This window comes from Balaenoptera physalus, assembly GCF_965194825.1.
Source record: "Balaenoptera physalus genome assembly, chromosome: 10".
NCBI lineage: Eukaryota > Metazoa > Chordata > Mammalia > Artiodactyla > Balaenopteridae > Balaenoptera > Balaenoptera physalus.
In genome coordinates this window covers 67,174,497-67,196,612 of record NC_138889.1, presented here as the reverse complement: position 1 = coordinate 67,196,612, position 22,116 = coordinate 67,174,497, and the positions used below count along the sequence as shown (strand labels likewise).

Here is a 22,116-nt window from a genome sequence, read left to right as displayed (position 1 = left end):
AGACTAAGGGTAAGACAGAAAGGATATTTCTGTCAGCAGGAACAGCACAAGCAATCTCAACCTGCGACATCTATCTACTGGCTCCATCCAGCTGAAATCCCTAATGCAAGAAGCCTTGTATTCTCCCAAAGAAGGTAACAAATGGACTTAAATTAGTACTAAATATTAAAAATCAGGTTCTCAAGAAAATTGAGACAAAGTAGGTTCGTAATCACTTAAGACTGGGATGGGGATTAACTACAAACTGGAAAAAGGCATCTTACTGGAATAATGGAAATGTTCCAGAACTGGATTGTGGTAATAGTATTATCTACCAAAAATCACTTATTTCACTTAAAACAGGTAAAGTTTACGATATGTAAATTATACCCCAATAAAGTTTAAAAATGGGGGAAAAAACCCACGGATCTGTACAATTATAAAACACAGGACAAATAAAGATATACATTAACTATACAAGTTAGGAAAAAACTCTTTCAAGCATTGGGTAATCTCTAACAACTTTCCGGCATTCTTGGATATAGCAAACTATCACATATTTACAAGAATTCCTATCACATGTTAACTATTACTATATTTATTAACTATCATAAATTTTAAAGGTCTTCATGTTTTACACTATAAAAAATAAATTTAAGTAAAAATATCACTAGCATCAATTTTTATCACAAAGTTTGGCAAACACTGATTAGGCTTGAGAAAATGCTACAATAAATCTTTTATGAGTCAAAGTATAAATGTAACTTATGGATGCTGACACTAATTATAGGCCCCTCCTCAAGCTCCTGGCTTCTAGCAGTCCGAGAACCAGGAGAAATGAAGCAACAAATGGGTCATTATATATCATTAAGTAGAGCTAAAACTGCTAATACTCAGGTTTAAAAGCTGCTCACCATAACACAAAACTACCTTTCTAGACAACTTCTTACCTTCTCATGATCTGTCATCATGCCAAATAATTCAATGTTCATCCTTAACCCACCTCATCAAAATTCCTCAAGAGCCCCAACTCCATCTCCATCTCCTTTAACTCCACTCCACTTACTAGTACTTACAACGTGCCAGATACTGCAGAGATAAAAGATCACCACTATAAAGTAGGTTGGGAGATTAATTCTAATTAGACTGACAGGTAAGTTTTTTAGTTAGACCCTAAAGGATTTAAACCCCCAGAGAGAGAGAAAAAGGATTTTTAAAAGGAAAAGAAGTATGGGTTATGTTAAAGAGATTACTAGAAGAATGAAAGAGAACAGTGAAATACAAAAATGAATGAGTAGGGACTTCCCTGGTGGCGCAGTGCTTAAGAATCCACTTGCCAATGCAGGGGACATGGGTTCTAGCCCTGGTCTGGGAAGATTCACATGTCACGGAGCAACTAAGCCCGTGCACCACAACTACTGAGCCTGCGCTCTAGAGCTCACGAGCCACAACTACTGAGCCTGTGAGCCGCAACTACTGAAGCCCGTGCGCCTAGAGCCCATGCTCCGCAACAAAGAGCAGCCCCCGTTCGCCACAACTAAAGAAAGCCTGCGAGCAACAACAGAGACCCAGTGCAGCCAAAAATAAATAAATAAAAATAAATAAATCTATAAAAATTATTTTTAAAAAAATGAATAGGTATATTATGACCACATCAAGATCCATTAAGTGTGAACTTTTTTTGAAAGTTTTTACATGATCAGATCTATGCTGCAGGAAGAATAAGGTCTTGAAGCAGTATGAAGAATGTAATTCTAGGATAGACGACTATTAAAACATTACAAGTAGAAAACTATTATTACAACAGGTAATAATAAGCTTCCTTGGTGGCGCAGTGGTTAAGAATCCGCCTGCCAATGCTGGGGACACGGGTTCGAGCCCAGGTCCGGGAGGATCCCACATGCCGCGGAGCAACTAAGCCCATGCGCCACAACTACTGAGCCTGCGCTCTAGAGCCCACGAGCCACAACTACTGAAGGCCGAGCGCCTAGAGCCCGTGCTCCGCAACAAGAGAAGCCACTGCACTGAGAAGCCTGCACACCGCAACGAAAAGTAGCCCCCGCTCGCCGCAACTAGAGAAAGCCTGCACGCAGCAACAAAGACCCAACTCAGCCAAAAATAAATAAATAAATAAACGTATTAAAAAAGAGAAACAAAAAAAAATTTCTATTATTCAAGTTCTTATTTCTCTTTGCACTCAACAAACATTTCCTATAGAGAGCCTATAATGTGGCAGGCACTGTGCTTATAAGAGTGCCAATGGGGCTTCCCTGGTGGCGCAGTGGTTGAGAGTCTGCCTGCCGGTGCAGGGGACGCGGGTTCGAGCCCTGGTCTGGGAGGATCCCACATGCCGCGGAGCAACTGGGCCCGTGAGCCACAGCTGCTGAGCCTGTGCGTCTGGAGCCTGTGCTCCGCAACAGGAGAGGCCGCGATAGTGAGAGGCCTGCGCACCGCGATGAGGAGTGGCCCCCGCTTGTCACAACTAGAGAAAGCCCTCGTACAGAAACTAAGACTCAACACAGCCAAAAAAAAAAAAAAAAAAGAGTGCCAATTTTCATGCTGCAATAATTCTATGTACTAGTGAGCTCGGTGTCCAAATAACATGTACTTGTATTCTTTCTCCATCCGTGCTGATCATCTGCCACTGAGATGAACAACTACAAAGTTAGTAGTAGACTGAGATAGGAAATGAAACGTACTGCATGTCGGATTGGTTAATCAATTGGCACTTAAACAGTAATTCAAATAATCTGGAGAGAACTTAGTAGGTGCCAAACACTTTCCTAAAATTTTTACATTCATCATCTCACTCAACCCACACAACACAATGACATACCATACTAACATAAGGAAAATGATGGTTAGAGGTTAAGTAATTTTAACACCCCACAGCTAGTGCAGAAATCTTCAGTAGTTAAAAAAAAAAAAAAAATCAAAATGGTTTTCTTCAGTCTTTGAGGCAAAGCTTGTTATACAAACATATTTCAAATTGGGACATGAGAGAGAACAATGGGTTCCAAATTACAGCAGAGGTTCAAAAAAAAAAATCAAAATTCATAACACACTACAAAGTAAGTGGGGAATACTAAATCAGATTTATCTTGAAAATATCTGCCAAAAAGTGTCCTTACTGTGGTCTTTAACAGTCTTACAGAACTTTATCTATATGTAACATAAAAAACATATAAACAGGGACTTCCCTGGTGGCACAGTGATTAAGAATCCACCTGCCAATGCAGAGGACACGGGTTCCAGCCCTGGTCCGGGAAGATCCCACATGCCGCGGAGCAACTAAGCCTGTGCGCCACAACTACTGAGCCTGCGCTCTAGAGCCCGCGAGCCACAACTACTGAAGCCCGTGAGCCTAGAGCCCGTGCTCTGCAGCAAGAGAAGCCACCGCAATGAGAAGCCCGTGCACCGCGACCAAGAGTAACCCCCGTTTTCCGCAACTAGGGAAAGCCCGTGCGCAGCAACAAAGACCCAACGCAGCTAAAAATAAACAAAATAAATAAATAAAATTAAAAAAGAAAAAAAGCACCCTTAAAATCCTTGAAGCGGAGGTGGTTATAAGACATCTAAAGCCTATACTGTTCTCTATTATAACAGGAAGTCAGTAAAGCCTACCATCAACAACCAAAGAGTTGCAGTAACAAAACACAATAATTCCTGACCTCATGAAACTCAAAAATTATACTGGGGAAACAATAAGTAAAATACATATGATAAATAAGTGACACAGAGAAAAATAAACAAGTGAAGGCAGACAGGGAGCATGGTAGTCAGGCCACTCTTCAGGGATACGGAGACAGTTGAACAGTGATAGAAGTTTCTGGGAGACAACTGAGTAAAAGGAGTTCCAAGCAGATGGAACAGTTAAGTGCAATCGCTCTGAGACAAGGGCACTTCTGGTTTTGTTTTTAAACCATCTGCACTCTAATACTTCGATAACATTTACAATTTTTATAGAGTTAGTGATTACTTCATTTAACTGAAGAGGTCCATTCAAATGGCAATGATCTTTTTCTTGTAACTAAATGAACCAAAATGTAGCTTCAGTTGAATGAGACATCACGGACTGATTGGTTCACCCTATTTTATCCAAAGCAAGAAGAGCTTGCCAGAAATAAAATGCCACTTCCTCCTTCTTACTACAGTAAAGCTTCTTCAAGACTTATCTGGGATCTATTTCCTAAATCAAGGTTCTGCCACAAGAAAGTCAAAGCAAGAACTATTCAAATGGAAGCACTTCATTAAAATGGAATCAAGATTAGAAATGAGAATATTCTAATTAATGGAAAAGTTGTCTTAGGAAAATTACTAAAAAATCTAGGTGTAATGACAGAAAGAAATTTGCAAAATGTAAACATTTAACCATCACAGAAATACAGGCCAGATACCAAATTTTTTTTGAAAGAAAAGATAAGCAGTGTTCACTACTCCAGAGTATTTCAAAACCCTAACAGCAGCTTAAGGGTTAAGTAATAAATGCTTTGAATACTATTTTGATTATTTATCTTCTAAAAACTAGCTTGTGAAATACTTACCCCAGGTCTCTACTACAAGATGTTAGTACATACAACTGAACATTCAATACCTGCTTGAGGAATAAATGAATTTCAAATTTGCAGAAAGTATCACTTACCCAATTTTTCTACAAGGGAACCAATTTTTTCAAATAATAATTTTTAAAATTAATAATTACACACAAGTATTTTAGTCAAAATAATGTGCTTTTAGGGCAAAGTCATGGTAGAAATCACTATGACTAAACTTTTATTAGTGTGTCTAGGTTTATATATGCATTAGCACATCATCAACAAAATAATGTTCATCTTAACCTGTGTCTATCACAGAACAAATCAAAATAAAAAGCAATCCACAACTCCCTCTATGGTTTAGTAATGGTTCAAAGTGGGAATTTCTTTCAAATCACTATTTTATATCCAAAAGAAATCTATCCTCCTCCTAAGGTTGTCTTCGAGCCTAAGAATTTCAGCATCATTCTTGGCAAGATTTAATGGTCTTATTCACATATAAAATAGATTTAACTTTTTATTTTTAAATAATTTTACACTTAATTTGTCTATACTCCGTGGGTAGTCTTCTTAAAATTTAAGTTCCCTGAGGCCAGAAATCTCTAAAACAGCATTGTACACTGAAGATGTTCAATTATCAATACTTCTGGAAGTCAATATAAATAATGTTTTAAAATAATTTACCCATCAGCTAAGAAGAGCATAAACTAACTGAATTTCTATTTTAACGAGGGACTTCTCTTTATGTACAAAAAAAAAAAAGTACACTAAACCTCACTAAAGCTGGGCAAATTCATAGGAAGGCATAGGAAGTGACAGCGATCCTTTAAAGAAGCCTTTAAAATACTCACTAAAATATAAGAAGTTACAGAAATTTAGAAACAAAGAATGAAACTGAAAAGAGTACAATAAAATACCCACATAATAAGGCTCTTTTCCAAACGGTGGTCTCCTCCAAAAATATGGGAAAAAAAGAAACCAACACTCAGAGAGTTGACATGGAGCTTGACACGTTTCAAGGCACTCTGTCTTACATCGTCTCCCTTGACTGTCACAGCAAACCCTGTGGCCTAATTTTATGAATGGGAAAAACTCAGCGTCGAAAGGTTAAGAGACTTGCCCAAGGTCAGTCAAGAAATTAGTGGTACAGCTCTACCTGGAAGGGTGCACTTCACCTGACACCCTGCACTAAATCGCGCTGCCTCCCCGACTGAGGCGTTAACAGAGTAGAAGAGCAGTGAATCAGACTCCCATGGGTATCCCGCACTCCCCGCACCCTGCCTAAGAAGCGGGGGCTCGGCTCTGAGAGCTGTCCCTAGCAACTCAGCCGGAGAGGAGAAAGTTGTGCAGGTCATCGATCAGCCCAGGGAAGTGACAAGCTGACAGGCACAGCCCCCAGTGGGACTAGCTCTGCATTCCCAGGAGCCCCTCCGAATCCGGCGCCAGCGAGACTGCTGCCGGAAACGTCTGAAAAACCTCCCGGTGACTTTCGCCCCCTCCTGGGCGCGAGGAACGAGCTGGGAATGAGCCAGAGGGCGGCCGGCCACCCGAGCCAGCCATGTGTCCAGCCCGTCACGCCCGCCTCGCCCCAGCCGGCTCTTCATGCCTCGACCGCAGCCAGAGGCCCAGCTCAGGATCCGACGCAAAGGCTGCCTTGGCCGCCGCCGCCACCACCGCCGCAGCAGCCTGAGGGCCCCGGCGTGGCACTCGCCGTCAGGTCCCCGCCCCACGGCTCCAGTTGGGCCCCTCAGCGACGCCGTCCCCGCCTCTGGCCAGGCCCGGAGGGCTCGGCCTGCCACAGTCCGCCCGCCCGCCCGCCGTCGCCGCCGCCAGCCCGGCGTCCTTACTTCATTGAGCTGGCGCTCCGCGGCCTCACGCAGGGCTGGGTCCATGGTGCCCCGCAGGGCCTCGATAATGGTGTTGGGGTCCATCGCAGGGCGGACGCAGTCAAACCCGGGGATCGGGTACTACTGGGCCAGGAATAGCGCCGCTCACTGCGCACATGGACCCGCCGCGCTCCGCAGCGGCAACCGGCGCGAAAGGAAAGAGAAGCGCCAAGGCCCCGGATAGAACCTCTTCTCTTCGGCGTGGAGGCGGGAGATGCTCCGGCCACTTCCTGTCGGCGCGCCCCTGGAGCACTTTGGGAGATGTAGTCCACTTGGGCAGTCCGCAGCCCACGTGGCCCTGAGCTGTCGCTCCTACAGACGAGACCTGCTCTTCAGAAAGAGAAAAATGTTCAAACTTCACAGAAAGGAAATTAAAACAATCAGTTACAAAGATCTCACATAATAATATACCTATGGTAACCATAAGGTAAGGCTGATGCAATGTGTGATGCTAGTAGCTGTGTAATTGAAGGAAGCCTTTTGAAAAGCAATTTGAGATGTGTTACTAAATGCCATAAAAATGTTTATAATCTTTGACCCAACTAATCCCATTTATGACACTTTATCCTAAGGAAATAACATAAAGGGTTAAATGAGCTTTATGTGTAAAACGTGTTTATCACATTACATATTTATAATCAAATACTAAAATTATGGGGTTTTTGGTTTTTTTGTTTGTTTGTTTGTTTTTTGAGTATCCAAATTTTGGCACAGACTTTATACAGATCACCTCTAAATGCAGAATAAAAGCATAATCCCTATTAAAATCCACCTTCTTTAAAAAGTCAAACATTTTCAGAAAGGTTAAATAACTTGCCCAAGGTCACTTAGTAAGAGGTTCGCCTAGGATTTCAAACCAAGGATGTTTCTGTTTTCAAAGTTTTCATTCTCTCCAATGAATCAGTCTGCCTCTCAAAAGAAATGTGGAACCCTAGGGGAATGGTTAAGCAAATTACAGGAATCCAGTCAATTAAATTTTTCACAGTCACCAAAAATTACAAATGTAACAACACTAAAACATTTATATATAGATACAGCTTTGTAACATAGACAAAAACTGGGAAACAAGGCTGGCAAATGAAAGTAACTGATTTTCTAGCATGGTGAGATTTTCAGTAATTTCCTTTCATACCTGTTATTGTTGTAATAAAGTTATGTAAATGTATTTACTTAAAATGAATCATAAGCCTTCAAATACAATTTGTTAAAAGATCACTTATTGTTTTTACTTTACAAAAAGGAAAAACGGAGACACAAAAGGCTTTCCCTGGAATAGTGGGCTTTGCAATATTAATTTCTTATGTGCCAGCCACTGTGCCTGGAAGTGAGGTATAATTATTCCTGATTTACCAATGAAGACTCCAAGGCTTAGATTGTGAAAGGTCATAAGGTTTTCATAATATAACCTGTAAGATCTATCATTGTATTGATACAATCTGTTTAGGAATTTCATCTCCCTATTCCATCCCTCAAATGTAAGGGCCTTGAAAATAAAGATTATGTTTTAATTCACTTTTGAATCTTCACCTCCTATCACAGAGCTTGAATATCTACTAGGAGTTCAATAAATATTTTAGTGAATAAATGAAGAAAGGAATGAGTGAACTAGTAATGACTTTTAGTTGTCAGTGGCTGAGCCAGAATTGAAACCTCAGTCTTCATGATTCCAAAGCCAGTCCTCTTTGCATTACTACATAGCTATTTTAGATTCCAGCATTGACTTGTACATAATGGAATTGTGACAATTATAGCATAGCACAATGTATGTAAAAGCACTTGACACAAAGAAGGTGCTCCAAAAATGTTAATTCCTTCTCCCTGAAACTGAAACGGTGAAGGAGTGGTGGGGGAAATACGGTTTTTAAGCTATAGTGCTGGGAACTGGGAGCCAGCAAGGTTTGCAGGTCTATAGCTGGAGTGGGGGCCTGTGTCTCATGCTTCAAAGAGACTAGAGCTCATAGGGTACTAGACCCTGTCTAGGGAGCCAGAGTTCCTTTATCCACACAAGGAGCTTGGCTCCACGACCCTTCAGGAGTTTAGCTGGCAGAGTGATTAGCACACCCAACTAATTTGTAGGGCTTTTTAATTTTTAGCTAGTAACACACAAAATGTGACTTATATGACTGGAAATTTAGATGTGAGCTCCTCCAGGGCAGGGACCATGTCTATCTCTTTGTGGCAGACAAAGAAATGAGTGTCTGCTTGGAACTCCCTGGTGGTGCAGTAGTTAGGGCTCCGTGCTTCCACTGCAGGGAGCCCAGGTTCAATCCCTGGTCAGGGAACTAAAATCCTGCATCCAGCGTGGTGCAGCGCAGCCAAAAAAAAAAGAAAGAAAAGAAAAGAAATGAGAGTGTGCTCAATAAATACGTGTGTGAAGATTAAAAGAAAAAGCACCATGTTAGGTCAATATAAATATAAATAGATAATCTTACCTCACCCCTCAATCCCTATTCCCAGTGCCAAAGGCAATATAGATATCTACACTTCCTTGGGCAACGTTAGTCTGAGGAATTCAGAGAAGTATAAAACACAGGGTTTCAGGGCTAGTTTTGAGCTAGGATAGGATTCCACAAAAATCAAGAAGAGATAAGGGACAATCCAGGAGTGATTTGGTTAATTGATCTTATAAACAATGGTTCTGTTGTTCAAACAGAAAAAAAACCTGTCTGGCTGCAGGTAAGAGAAAGGAAAGCGGGGTTCAGGGAGTGACCATAATAGCTATAAGGAAATGGAAAGAGTTAATCTTCCCTTTACAGCCCTCCATTGGCGGCTTTTGTGGGTGAACACCAATGACAAGGCCCTTGATCATAAGTACCTCTCACCCAAAGGCATCTTAAGGCCCAGACTGATCTGTCTGAGGTGACTGGATTTTGTCAACAAGACATCCTATAATTACTGAAACCCCACATGCTATACTTCCTATGTTAGGCCTATTTCAGATATCCAAAACATTTCAGACAAAATTTTTCATGAAATTTAGGTTGTTCTCAATAAAGGTAATCATTATATTTGTAACTAAGTGGAATTTATTTTTACACCTTGGTTAGGTTTTTACTCTAAACAATTTAAAGTGTAGGGGGTAAAAAAAAGACATGGAAGCTAAGAAAAGAGCTACTGATTATGTTCTGAGGCACGTACAAACTGTGCTGCCTTGGGTAAAATTTTTTTATCTCATTGGCCCTCATTTTTCATTTCCATCATCTATAAAATGAGGAAATAATTCCATCCCAGACTCCGAAAATTATTCTGAGAATCCAATGAGGTTGGAAAGTGCTTTGTAATTATAAAGCTCAGTACAAACATAAATTGTTACTGGTATTAAGGAAAGGGCTGAGGAGAAAGGAAGGTAAGAGGGCAAGGAAGGAAAGTTAAAGAAAGTGAAGAAATGGGGACTTTCTGCAGAGCATCCTTCCCAGGAGTAAGTGTGCACTTTCAACAGTTTGGTATGTATACGTCCTTATAAAGCTTAGTATATGCAAGGAAAGGTAAAAGACAACCTTGTATTGATACTGTCACATGAAGACCATTTTATTGCATTTCTTTTAAGTACACTGACCTACACAAAATAGAAGTTTATGACCTAAACCATATAAAAATTTTTAAAGATCAACTTCATCAAGGTATAATTTACATACAATTCAATGAGTTTTCACAAAGTTATACACCCATGTAACACCACCATAATTGACATATAGATTCTAGCCATTAGCCCTTCCCAGTCACCTCTTACGTGCTCAGCCCCATGACACATATGCTTTCTATTCCTGTCAGTTAGATTTGCCTTTCCTAGAGTTTCATATAAATGGAAGCATTCAGTAAGCACTTTTTATGTCTGGCTTTTTTTTTTTTTTTTCCACTCACTGTAGCACTTCTGAGATTATTTCTATGATGTTGAGTACATCAGGTCATCCTTGTTGCTAAATGGCAGTCCATTGACTGGACGTACAACAATTATCCATTCATCTGTGGCCCTTTGAGTCATTTCCAGTTTTTGCCTATTGTGAATAAAGCTGATATGTACATTTGTGTACAAATCTTTGCGTGGATATATGTTTTCATATCTCTGGTGAATAGCTAAGAATGCAAAGGCTGGTTTGCATTGTAAGTGTATATGTCACTTTATAAGATACTGCCGAACGATTTCTGAAATTGTTGTACAATTTTACATTCCCACCAGCCATCATGGACATTTCATTGTTCCACATCTCATCAACAGTTTGAATTCTCAGTCTTTTCAAGTGTGTCTAGGGACTTCCCTGTTGGTCCAGTGGGTAAGACTCTGTGCTCCCAACGCAGGGGACCCGGGTTTGATCGCTGGTCAGGGAACTAGATCCTGCAGGCTGCAGCTAAGACCCGGCACAGCCAAATAAATAAAAATAATAATTTAAGTCTATCTAGTGCAGTGGATGTGTAATGGTATGTACAAGATGCATTTCTCTGATGACTTAATGATGTTCAGCATCTTTTCATGTGCTATTATATATATTTGTATCATCTTTTGAAAACTAACTGTTTTGCCTGTCTTTTTTTTTTTTTTTTGGTCATGCCACGTGGCTTTTGGGATCTTAGTTCCCTGACCAGGGATTGAACCACCAGGCCACGGCAGTGAAAGCGCCGAAAGCACCAGGGAATTTCCTGTTTTGCCTGGTTTTTTTGTTTTGTTTTGTTTTTAATATTTATTTAGTTATTTATTTGGCTGTGCCAGCTCTTAGTTGTGGCACTTGGGATCTTCATTGCCGCACGCGGGATCTTTAGTTGTGGCATGCAGGACCTAGTTCTCTGAATAGGGATCGAACCCCGTCCTCCTGCACTGGGAGCTCCGAATCTTAACCACTGGACCACCAGGGCAGTTCCTTGCCTGTTTTTAAAATTGGGTTGTTGCCTTACTGCTATTGGGTTGTAAGATACTCTGGGTACAATTCTTTCTGTCAAATTTCTGTTTTGTGAATATTTTCTTTCGGTTTGTGTCTTAATTTTCTTAACTGATCTTTCAAAAAACGATTTTCTATTTTGATAAAGTCCAATTTATCTATTGTTTCTTTCATAATTGTGCTTTTTGTGTTCTATGTAAGAAATCTTTCTCACCTTAAGATTGTAAAGATTTTCTCTTACGTTTTCTCCTAGAAATTTACAGTTTTAGCATTTATGTTTTGGTTTATGATCCAATGTGAATTAATTTTTTGTGTGTATGGTGTGAGGTAAGCATTGAAGTTAATTGTTTCTGCATATGGATATCCAGTTAGTACAGCAAAGTTGGTTAAAAAGCTTACCCTTTGACCATTGACTTACTTGGCCACTTTGTTGAAAAATCAGTTGCCCAAATACATATGTGAAGATCTATGTTTGAATTATCTGTTCTGTTCCATTGATCTATTTATCTGTCCCTATGCCAATATCACAACGTCTTGAGTCTTTTTTTTTTTTTTTGAGAATTGTAAAGTCTTTTTTTATTGTCTCTGCTGAGAGGAGTCTACCATCTGTTAATCTGAATACTTGTGCTTCCAATATTTTGCTTTTTTAAAAATTTAAATCACTTAATTACCAAAAAAAAAAAAGGTATAGTCTATGTCTATGAACATTTCTAGACTGATAACTGGGAATTTTCAGTTGTGCTTGTAAGTTTCTTAAATAATGCCAACTGATAATGACATCACTAACTTTGATACCCTATTATTCTTATTTTCTGCTTTAAACAACTGTAACCATTACCTTTTAAATAACCTGAGTCAAGTAACTTAATTGCACCCCATTACAATTACACTCTCAAACTGGGCAAAAGTTTTGTTTAGCTGTTCATACCATCATTTCCTCTACCTTTCCCCTTCCCTACAACCCCTGTGTGAATTCTTTTTTTTTTTTTTTTTTGTGGAAGTGCAAAGTTCTGTTTACCTTGAATCCCACCCCCAAAGGCCTGTCCTTCAGAGTCACAAAGACGGAGCCTTAGAACTGATATGTAAGAACTGTAACTTATGTTATACGAATTCTATTGAAACAGACACACAAAACAGTCTACAGGGTGTCCATAAAGCTGGAAACATAGGTAAATATATATAATGCAATTGAAGATATTTTCAAAGTGTAAAATACACACACACACACACACACACACACACACACACACACAATGCTTCCAGACTTTATGTAGAATGGAAATCAAGTTCCACATACCTGGAATCCTGTTAAGTGTCACACAGAAATGTTCATCAGGAGAGTAGGTGTCCTTCGACCACCCAAGTAAATCAATGGCCCTCTGGTCTTGGAGAACAAAATTAGCAAATTCTCTTGTACGGGCTACATAGGTGGAGCCAAAGTAAATGGTGAGATTATGGGGAGGAGACATTTTTCTTATCCAAGTACACAGCATAAAGGAAAACAATTGGTTATTTCTGCTCCAAGTGCATAAATCTGGTCCTTCTGATAATATGAGGAGGAGGCAGCACCCCTGGGGTGACGCTTTTCCCTTTAAATCCTTTTATACACTGAACGATCTCCCTGTTGGTTTTCAGGGGGAAATCTTTTTTTTTTTTTTTTATATAACAGGTTCTTATTAGTCATCAATTTTATCCACATCAGTGTATACATGTCAATCCAAATTGCCCAATTCATCCCACCCCCACCCCCACCCCCCCACGGCTATCCCCCCTTGGTGTCCATACGTTTGTTCTCTACATCTGTGTCTCAATTTCTGCCCTGCAAACCGGTTCATCTGTACCATTTTTCTAGGTTCCACATACATGCATTAATATACGATATTTGTTTTTCTCTTTCTGACATACTTCACTCTGTATGACAGTCTCTAGATCCATCCACGTCTCAACAAATGACCCAATTTCGTTCCTTTTTATGGCTGAGTAATATTCCATTCTATATATGTACCACATCTTCTTTATCCATTCGTCTGTCGATAGGCGTTTAGGTTGCTTACATGACCTGGCTATTGTAAATAGTGCTGCAATGAACATTGGGGTGCATGTGTCTTTTTGAATTATGGTTTTCTCTGGGTATATGCCCAGTACTGGGATTGCTGGATCATATGGTAATTCTATTTTTAGTTTTTTAAGGAACCTCCATAATGTTCTCCATAGTGGCTTTATCAGTTTACATACCCACCAACAGTGCAAGAGGGTTCCCTTTTCTCCACACCCTCTCCAGCATTTGCTGTTTGTAGATTTTCTGATGAAGCCCATTCTAACTGGTGTGAGGTGATACCTCATTGTAGTTTTGATTTGCATTTCTCTAATAATTAGTGATGTTGAGCAGCTTTTCATGTGCTTCTTGGCCATATGTATGTCTTCTTTGGAGAAATGTCTATTTAGGTCTTCTGCCCATTTTTGGATTGGGTTGTTTGTTTTTTTAATATTGAGGTGCATGAGCTGTTTATATATTTTGGAGATTAATCCTTTGTCCATTGATTCGTTTCCAAATATTTTCTCCCATTCTGAGGGTTGTCTCTTCGTCTTGTTTATGGTTTCCTTTGATGTGCAAAAGCTTTGAAATTTCATTAGGTCCCATTTGTTTATTTTTGTTTTTACTTCCATTACTCTAGGAGGTGGGTCAAAAAAGATCTTGCTGTGATTTATGTCAAAGAGAGTTCTTCCTATGTTTTCCTCTAAGAGTTTTATAGTGTCCGGTCTTACATTTAGGTCTCTAATCCATTTTCAGTTTATTTTTGTGTATGGTGTTCTAATTTCATTCTTTTACAGGTAGCTGTCCAGTTTTCCAAGCACCACTTATTGAAGAGGCTGTCTTTTCTCCATTGTATATCCTTGCCTCCTTTGTCATAGATTAGTTGACCATAGGTGCGTGGGTTTACCTCTGGGCTTTCTATCTTGTTCCATGGATCTATGTTTCTGCTTTTGTGCCAGTACCATATTATCTTGATTACTGTAGCTTTGTAGTATAGTCTGAAGTCAGGGAATCTGATTCCTCCAGCTCCGTTTCTTTCCCTCAAGACTGCTTTGGCTATTCGGGGTCTTTTGTGTCTCCATACAAATTTTAAGATTTTTTGTTCTAGTTCCGTAAAAAAATGCCATAGGTAATTTGATAAGGATTGCATTGGATCTGTAGATTGCTTTGGGTAGTATAGTCATTTTCACAATATTGATTCTTCCAATCCAAGAACATGGTATATCTCTCCATCTGTTGGTATCATCTTTAATTTCTTTCATCAGTGTCTTATAGTTTTCTGCATACAGGTCTTTTGTCTCCCTAGGTAGGTTTATTCCTAGGAATTTTATTCTTTTTGTTGCAGTGGTAAATGGGAGTGTTTCCTGAATTTCTCTTTCAGATTTTTCATCATTAGTGTATAGGAATGCAAGAGATTTCTGTGCACTAATTTTGTATCCTGCAGTCTTACCAAATTCATTGATTAGCTCTAGTAGTTTTCTGGCAGCATCTTTAGGATTCTCTATGTATAGTATCATGTCATCTGCAAACAGTGACAGTTTTACTTCTTCTTTTCCAATTTGTATTCCTTTTATTTCTTTTTTCTCCTCTGATTGCTGCAGCTAGGACTTCCAATACTATGTTGAGTAATAGTGGTGAGAGTGGACATCCTTGTCTTGTTTCTGATCTTAGAGGAAATGCTTTCAGTTTTTCACCATTGAGAATGTTTGCTGTGGGTTTGTCGTATATGGCCTTTATTATGTTGAGGTAGGTTCCCTCTATGCCCACTTTCTGCAGAGTTTTTATCATAAATGGGTGTTGAATTTTGTCAAAAGCTCTTTCTGCATCTATTGAGATGATCATATGGTTTTTATTCTTCAGTTTGTTAATATGGTGTATCACATTGATTGATTTGCGTATATTGAAGAATCCTTGCATCCCTGGGATAAATCCCACTTGATCATGGTGTATGATCCTTTTAATGTGTTGTTGGATTCTGTTTGCTAGTATTTTGTTGAGGATTTTTGCATCTATATTCATCAGTGATATTGGTCTGTAATTTTCTTTTTTGGTAGTATCTTTGTCTGGTTTTGGTATCAGGGCGATGGTGGCCTCATAGAATGAGTTTGGGAGTGTTCCTTCCTCTGCAGTTTTTTGGAAGAGTTTGAGAAGGATGGGTGTTAGCTCTTCTCTAAATGTTTGATAGAATTCACCTGTGAAGCCATCTGGTCCTGGACTTTTGTTTGTTGGAAGATTTTTAATCACAGTTTCAATTTCATTACTTGTGATTGGTCTGTTCATATTTTCTATTTCTTCCTGGTTCAGTCTTGGAACTTTATACCTTTCTAAGAATTTGTCCATTTCTTCCAGGTTGTCCATTTTATTGGCATGGAATTGCTTGTAGTAGTGTCTTAGGATGCTTTGTATTTCTGCAGTGTCTGTTGTAACTTCTCCTTTTTATTTCTAATTTTATTGATTTGAGTCCTCTCCCTCTTTTTCTTGATGAGTCTGGCTAATGGCTTATCAATTTTGTTTATCTTCTCAAATAGCCAGCTTTTAGTTTTGTTGATCTTTGGTATTGTTTTCTTTGTTTCTATTTCATTTATTTCCACTCTGATCTTTATGATTTCTTTCCTTCTGCTAACTTTGGGTTTTGTTTGTTCTTCTTTCTCTAGTTCCTTTACGTGTAAGGTTAGATTATTTACTTGAGATTTTTCTTGTTTCTTGAGGGAGGTTTGTATAGCTATAAACTTCCCTCTTAGAACTGCTTTTGCTGCATCCCATAGGTTTTGGATCATCATGTTTTCATTGTCATCTGTCTCTAGGTATTTTTTGATTTCCTCTTTGATTTCTTCAGTGATCTCTTGGTTATTTAGTAACGTAGTGTTTAGCCTCCATGTGTTTGTGTTTTTTACGTTTTTCCCCCTGTAATTCATTTCTAATCTCATAGCGTTGTGGTCAGAAAAGATGCTTGATATGATTTCAATTTTCTTAAATTTACTGAGGCTTGATTTGTGACCCAGGATGTAATCTATCCTGGAGAATGTTCCGTGCGCACCTGAGAAGAAAGTGTAATCTGCTGTTTTTGGATGGAATGTCTTATAAATATCAATTAAATCTATCTGGTCTATTGTGTCATTTAAAGCTTCTGTTTCCTTATTTATTTTCATTTTGGATGATCTGTCCATTGGTGTAAGTGAGGTGTTAAAGTCCCCCACTATTATTGTGTTACTGTCGATTTCCTCTTTTAGAGCTGTTAGCAGTTGCCTTATGTATTGAGGTGCTCCTATGTTGGGTGCATATATATTTATAATTGTTATATTCTTCTTGGATTGATCCCTTGATCATTATGTAGTGTCCTTCCTTGTCTCTTGTAACATTCTTTATTTTAAAATCTATTTTATCTGATATGAGAATTGCTACTCCAGCTTTCTTTTGATTTCCATTTGCATGGAATATCTTTTTCCATCCCCTCACTTTCAGTCTGTATGTGTCCCTAGGTCTGAAGTGGGTCTCTTGTAGACAGCATATATATGGGTCTTGTTTTTGTATCCATTCAGCAAGCCTTTGTCTTTTGGTTGGAGCATTTAATCCATTCACATTTAAGGTAATTATCGATATGTATGTTCCTATGACCATTTTCTTAATTGTTTTGGGGTTTTTTTTTAGGTCCTTTTCTTCTCTTGTGTTTCCCACTTAGAGAAGTTCCTTTAGCATTTGTTGTAGAGCTGGTTTGGTGGTGCTGAATTCTTTTAGCTTTTGCTTGTCTGTAAAGCTTTTGATTTCTCCATCGAATCTGAATGAGATCCTTGCCGGGTAGAGTAATCTTGGTTGTAGGTTCTTCCCTTTCATCACTTTAAGTATATCATGCGACTCCCTTTTGGCTTGTAGAGTTTCTGCTGAGAAATCAGCTGTTAACCTTATGGGAGTTCCCTTGTATGTTACTTGTTGTTTTTCCCTTGCTGCTTTCAATAATTTTTCTTTGTCTTTAATTTTTGCCAATTTGATTACTATGTGTCTTGGCGTGTTTCTCCTTGGGTTTATCCTGTATGGGACTCTGCACTTCCTGGACTTGGGTGGCTATTTCCTTTCCCATGTTAGGGAAGTTTTTGACTATAATCTCTTCAAATATTTTCTTGGGTCCTTTCTCTCTCTCTTTTCCTTCTGGGACCCCTATAATGCGAATGTTGTTGCGTTTACTGTTGTCCCAGAGGTCTCTTAGGCTTCTTCATTTCTTTTCATTCTTTTTTCTTTATTCTGTTCTGCAGCAGTGAATTCCACCATTCTGTCTTCCAGGTCACTTATCCGTTCTTCTGCCTCAGTAATTCTGCTATTGAGTCCTTCTAGTGTAGTTTTCATTTCAGTTATTGTATTGTTTATCTCTGTTTGTTTGTTCATTAATTCTTCTAGGTCTTTGTGAAACATTTCTTGCATCTTCTCGATCTTTGCCTCCATTGTTTTTCCAAGGTCCTGGATCATCCTCACTATCATTATTCTGAATTCTTTTTTTTTTTTTTTGGCTCAGACACAACTCTTCTTTGTTACTGTAGTTATTTTTGTCACACATCTTCTTGATTCACTTTTTTTTTTTTTTTAGAGTATTAGTCATTTTATTTTTATTTATTTATTTATTTATTTATGGCTGTGTTGGGTCTTCGTTTCTGTGCGAGGGCTTTCTCTAGTTGTGGCAAGCAGGGGCCACTCTTCATCGCGGTGCGCGGGCCTCTCACTATCACGGCCTCTCTTGTTGTGGAGCACAGGCTCCAGATGCGCAGGCTCAGTAACTGTGGCTCACGGACCCAGTTGCTCCACGGCATGTGGGATCTTCCCAGACAGGGCTCGAACCTGTGTCCCCTGCATTGGCAGGCAGATTCTCAACCACTGTGCCACCAGGGAAGCCCTATTCTGAATTCTTTTTCTGGAAGGTTGCTTATCTCCACTTCATTTAGTTGTTTTTCTGGGGTTTTATCTTGTTCCTTCATCTGATACATAGCCCTCTGCCTTTTCATCTTGTCTGTCTTTCTGTGAACGTGGTTTTTGTTCCACAAGCAGCAGGATTGTAGTTCTTCTTGCTTCTGCTGTCTGCCCTCTGGTGGATGAGGTTTTCTAAGAAGCTTGTGCAGGTGTCCTGATGGGAGGGACGGGTGGTGGGTAGAGCTGGGTGTTGCTGTGGTGGGCAGAGCTCAGTAAAACTTTAATCCGCCTGACTGCTGATGGGTGGGGCTGTGTTCCCTCCGTGTTGGTTGTTTGGCCTGAGGCAACCCAACAATGGAGCCTACCTGGGCTCTTTGGTGGGACTAATGGCAGACTCTGGGAGGGCTGACATCAAGGAGCACTTCCCAGAACTTCCGCTGCCAGTGTTCTTGTCCCCACAGTGAGCCACAGCCACCCCCCGCCTCTGCAGGAGACCCTCCAACACTAGCAGGTAGGTCTGGTTCAGTCTCCCCTGGGTTCACTGCTCCTTCCCCTGGGTCCCGATGTGCACACTACTTTGTGTGTGCCCTCCAAGAGTGGAGTCTATGTTTCCCCCAGTCCTGTTGAAGTCCTGCATCAAATCCCACTAGTCTTCAAAGTCTGATTCTCTAGGAATTCCTCCTCCTGTTGCCAGACCCCCAGGTTGGGAAGCCTGACGTGGGCTCAGAACCTTCACTCCAGTGGGTGGACTTCTGTGGTATAAGTGTTCTCCAGTCTGTGAGTCACACACCCAGCAGTTATGGGATTTGATTTTGCTGTGATTGCGCCCTTCCTACCATCTCATTGTGGCTTCTCCTTTGTCTTTGGATGTGGGGTATCTTTTTTGGTGAGTTCCAATGTCTTCCTGTCGATGATTGTCCAGCAGCTAGTTGTGATTCTGGTGTTCTCACAAGAGGGAGTGAGAGCTTGTCCTTCTACTCCGCCATCTTGGTTCCCCTGTGTGAATTCTTGCTCTTATATGCAAAGACACCGGAATTCCTATCCCCTGATCCTCTCTCCAGCCTGTTCTCTTGGTGTAGGTTTGGTTATCCCAAGAAAGGTCCACTCTTGTAGCTTCACTCTCAGGGCGCCGAATGCCACAACGTCTTGAGTCTTAAAGTCAGGTAGCATAAATCCTCCAACTTTGTTACTCCTTTTCAAAATTGTTTAGACTATTCTAGGTTAATTGCATTTCCAAATACATTTGGAAAATTCATTTTGTTGATTTCTAATTTATAAAAAGTGTGTTGGGATTTTGATAGATATTGCATTTAATCTATCAGTTTGGGTAAATTAACATCTTAACAATATTGAGTGTTCTAATCGATGAACATGGTATATCTCTCCATTTATTTAGAGATTTAAAATTTTTCTCTCAGTAATATTGTTAGTTTTCCAAGTACAGATCTTGTACATATTTTCTTAAATATATGCCTAAATATTTTGTGTTATTGTTAATCATACTTTAAAATATCTTCCAACTGCTGTTGCTTATATCTAGAAATGCAATTTATTTTTGTATTTTGACCTTGCATCCTGCAATTCTGCTAAGCTAGTTTATTGATTTTAGTAGTTTCTTTTCTATGTTCCTTAGAATTTTCTGTGTACATGATTAGGTCTTCTGCAAATAAAAACAGGGTTTTTTTTTTTTTCCCCCATTCTTTAACCACAGGTTGTTCACAGATTCTCTTTATCAGATTTTAAAAGTTCCCATTTGTTCCTAATTTTCTTAAAGTTTTTAACATGAATATGGTGTTGAATTCTGTCAAATAATTTTCTAGAGCTATTAATATCATCATATGGATTTTCTTCTTTATTCTGTTAATGTGGTGAATTATATTATTTGATTTTCACATGTCGCTTTCCTGTAATAAACCTCACTTGGTCGTAGTGTACTACCATTTTTATATATTGCTGTACTCAATTAGCTAACTTTTTTTTGGAAGATACCTACATCTATCTTTGTGAGGGATATTGGTCAGTAGTCTTCTTTTCCTAAATGGCTTTACCTGGTTTTAGTACTGTATCATGGTAACACTAGCCTCATAAAATGTACTCCTTTCTCCTTTGTTTTCTGGAAGAATTTGTGTAGGACTGGTATTATTTCTTCCTTAAATATTTTGTAGAATTCAACAGTGAAACCATCTGAGCCTTGGAGTTTTCTTTTTGGAAAGATTTTCAATTATGAATTTAAGTTTTAATAGATATAGGACTGTTCAGATTTTCTACATTTTTCTTATGTCAGTTTTGGCAATTTATGTCTATCAAGGAATTTGTCCCTCTCATCTAAGTTATCTAATTTATTAGAATAAAGTGGTTCATAATATTCACATGTTACTCTTTTAATGTCTTCAGTATCTGTAGTGATATTCCTTCTTTGATTCCTGATATTAGGAATTTGTGTCACATTTTGCTACTTCTTGCCAGGTCTGGTCATTTCTTTATTGGATGCTAGATATGGTAAATTTTATGTTGTTGACTGAGTGAATTTTCTTGTCTTTCTTTAATGAATGTTGAGCTTTGTCCTGGTAGGCAGTAAGTTATTTGGGGTTCAGTTTGACACCTTCAAGCCTTGTTTATAAGGTTTCTAAGGGTAAGTCTAAGTTAGCATTTATTATAGGGCTATTTTACAGTAAAACTAAGGTGTGGCCTTTTGGGGTTCTATTGATGTCCCAAGTGATCAACAGGGTCTTTGCAGTCTGGCTGGTGGGAACTCTAGGGTCGAGCCCTGTGTGAACTGTAAGAACTATTCAGGTCACAGCTTCCTGGTTACTATTTGCCCAATCTTTGAAGTTTCACCCTATGTATAAACACCCTGGCACTTCCCTGGTTCTCCAGTGGGTAAGACTCCACGCTCCCAATGCAGGGGGCCCAGGTTTGATCCATGGTCGGGGAACTAGATCCTGCATGCATGTCGCAACTAAGAGTCCGCATGCTGCAACTAAAACCCGTTGCAGCCAAAATAAATAAATAAGTCTTAAAAAAAAAAAAAAAGATCACAATCCTGCTCCTTGTTTGAAGTCAGAAAACAGTTGTTTCATATATTTTGTCCAGTTTCTAGTTGTTTACAGCAGGAGGTGTTCACTGTTACTCCAACATGATTGGAAACAGAAGACTCTCTCTGCAATTTTTAGCTACTATGGACAGGTGAATACTCTCTTTATCACATAAAGTAGTCAGGATAACCATAAGGACCAAAAGAGAAATCACATATCAGGATTATTATTTTAATTCACAGTGGAAAGTTTCCTTTTACCTGCTCACTCATAATGTGGGGGAAATATGCTACTTACTTTGCACAGTCCTTTTATATGCAGATCCAGCCCAACAAGCAGATTGAAGGGTGGAAAATAGAATACATGGGAGGTAGCTTTGGCCCCAGTAACCAGAAAACTCTGACCTGAGGTCAGATTACCCCATTTGTTGGGAAGAAGGTCTGTGGTTGGTTATTTGGTAGACTTCATTTTCCAGGAAGGCAGTCTAATGGAGAGCTGACCCAGAAAGACCTAGCTTTTAGCTGGCAAAAATTATTCCAATTAGTCATAGAGCTTCAATACCATTATGGTTTAGTAGAAGGAGCATTAGTGTCAAAGACAAACAGACTTGGGTTGAATCTTGAATTTTGTTTTTTTAAATTTATTTATTTTAGTTATTTATTTTTGGCTTTGTTGGTTCTTCATTGCTGTGCGCGGGCTTTCCCTAGTTGCAGCGAGCAGGGGCTACTCTTCGTTGAGGTGCGCAGGCTTCTCATTGCGGTGGCTTCTCTTGTTGCTGAGCACAGGCTCTAGGCACGCGAGCTTCAGTAGTTGTGGCATGTGGGTTCAGTAGTTGTGGCTCGCGGGCTCTAGAGAGCAGGCTCAGTAGTTGTGGTGCATGGG

At 39.5% G+C, this 22,116-nt stretch overlaps 1 protein-coding gene and 1 long non-coding RNA gene across 3 annotated transcripts in view; one reads left to right on the top strand and one right to left on the bottom strand.

The window, feature by feature from the left end:
- Positions 1–6,641, bottom strand: part of IPO7 (importin 7) — a 46,989-nt gene extending 40,348 nt beyond the window's left edge. For both annotated transcript variants that reach the window (XM_082478110.1, XM_082478109.1), the window contains exon 1: positions 6,362–6,641. In XM_082478110.1, coding sequence (XP_082334236.1) covers positions 6,362–6,445 — 84 coding nt within the window. In that variant the 5' untranslated portion in view covers positions 6,446–6,641. The remainder of the gene's footprint in view (positions 1–6,361) is intronic.
- Positions 6,642–6,759: 118 nt separating this feature from the next.
- On the top strand, positions 6,760–18,011 carry LOC309668403. The gene is made up of 2 exons (XR_014268212.1): positions 6,760–6,827; positions 7,641–18,011. It is a non-coding gene; the product is annotated as an uncharacterized lncRNA (long non-coding RNA).
- The last annotated feature ends 4,105 nt before the right edge of the window (positions 18,012–22,116 follow it).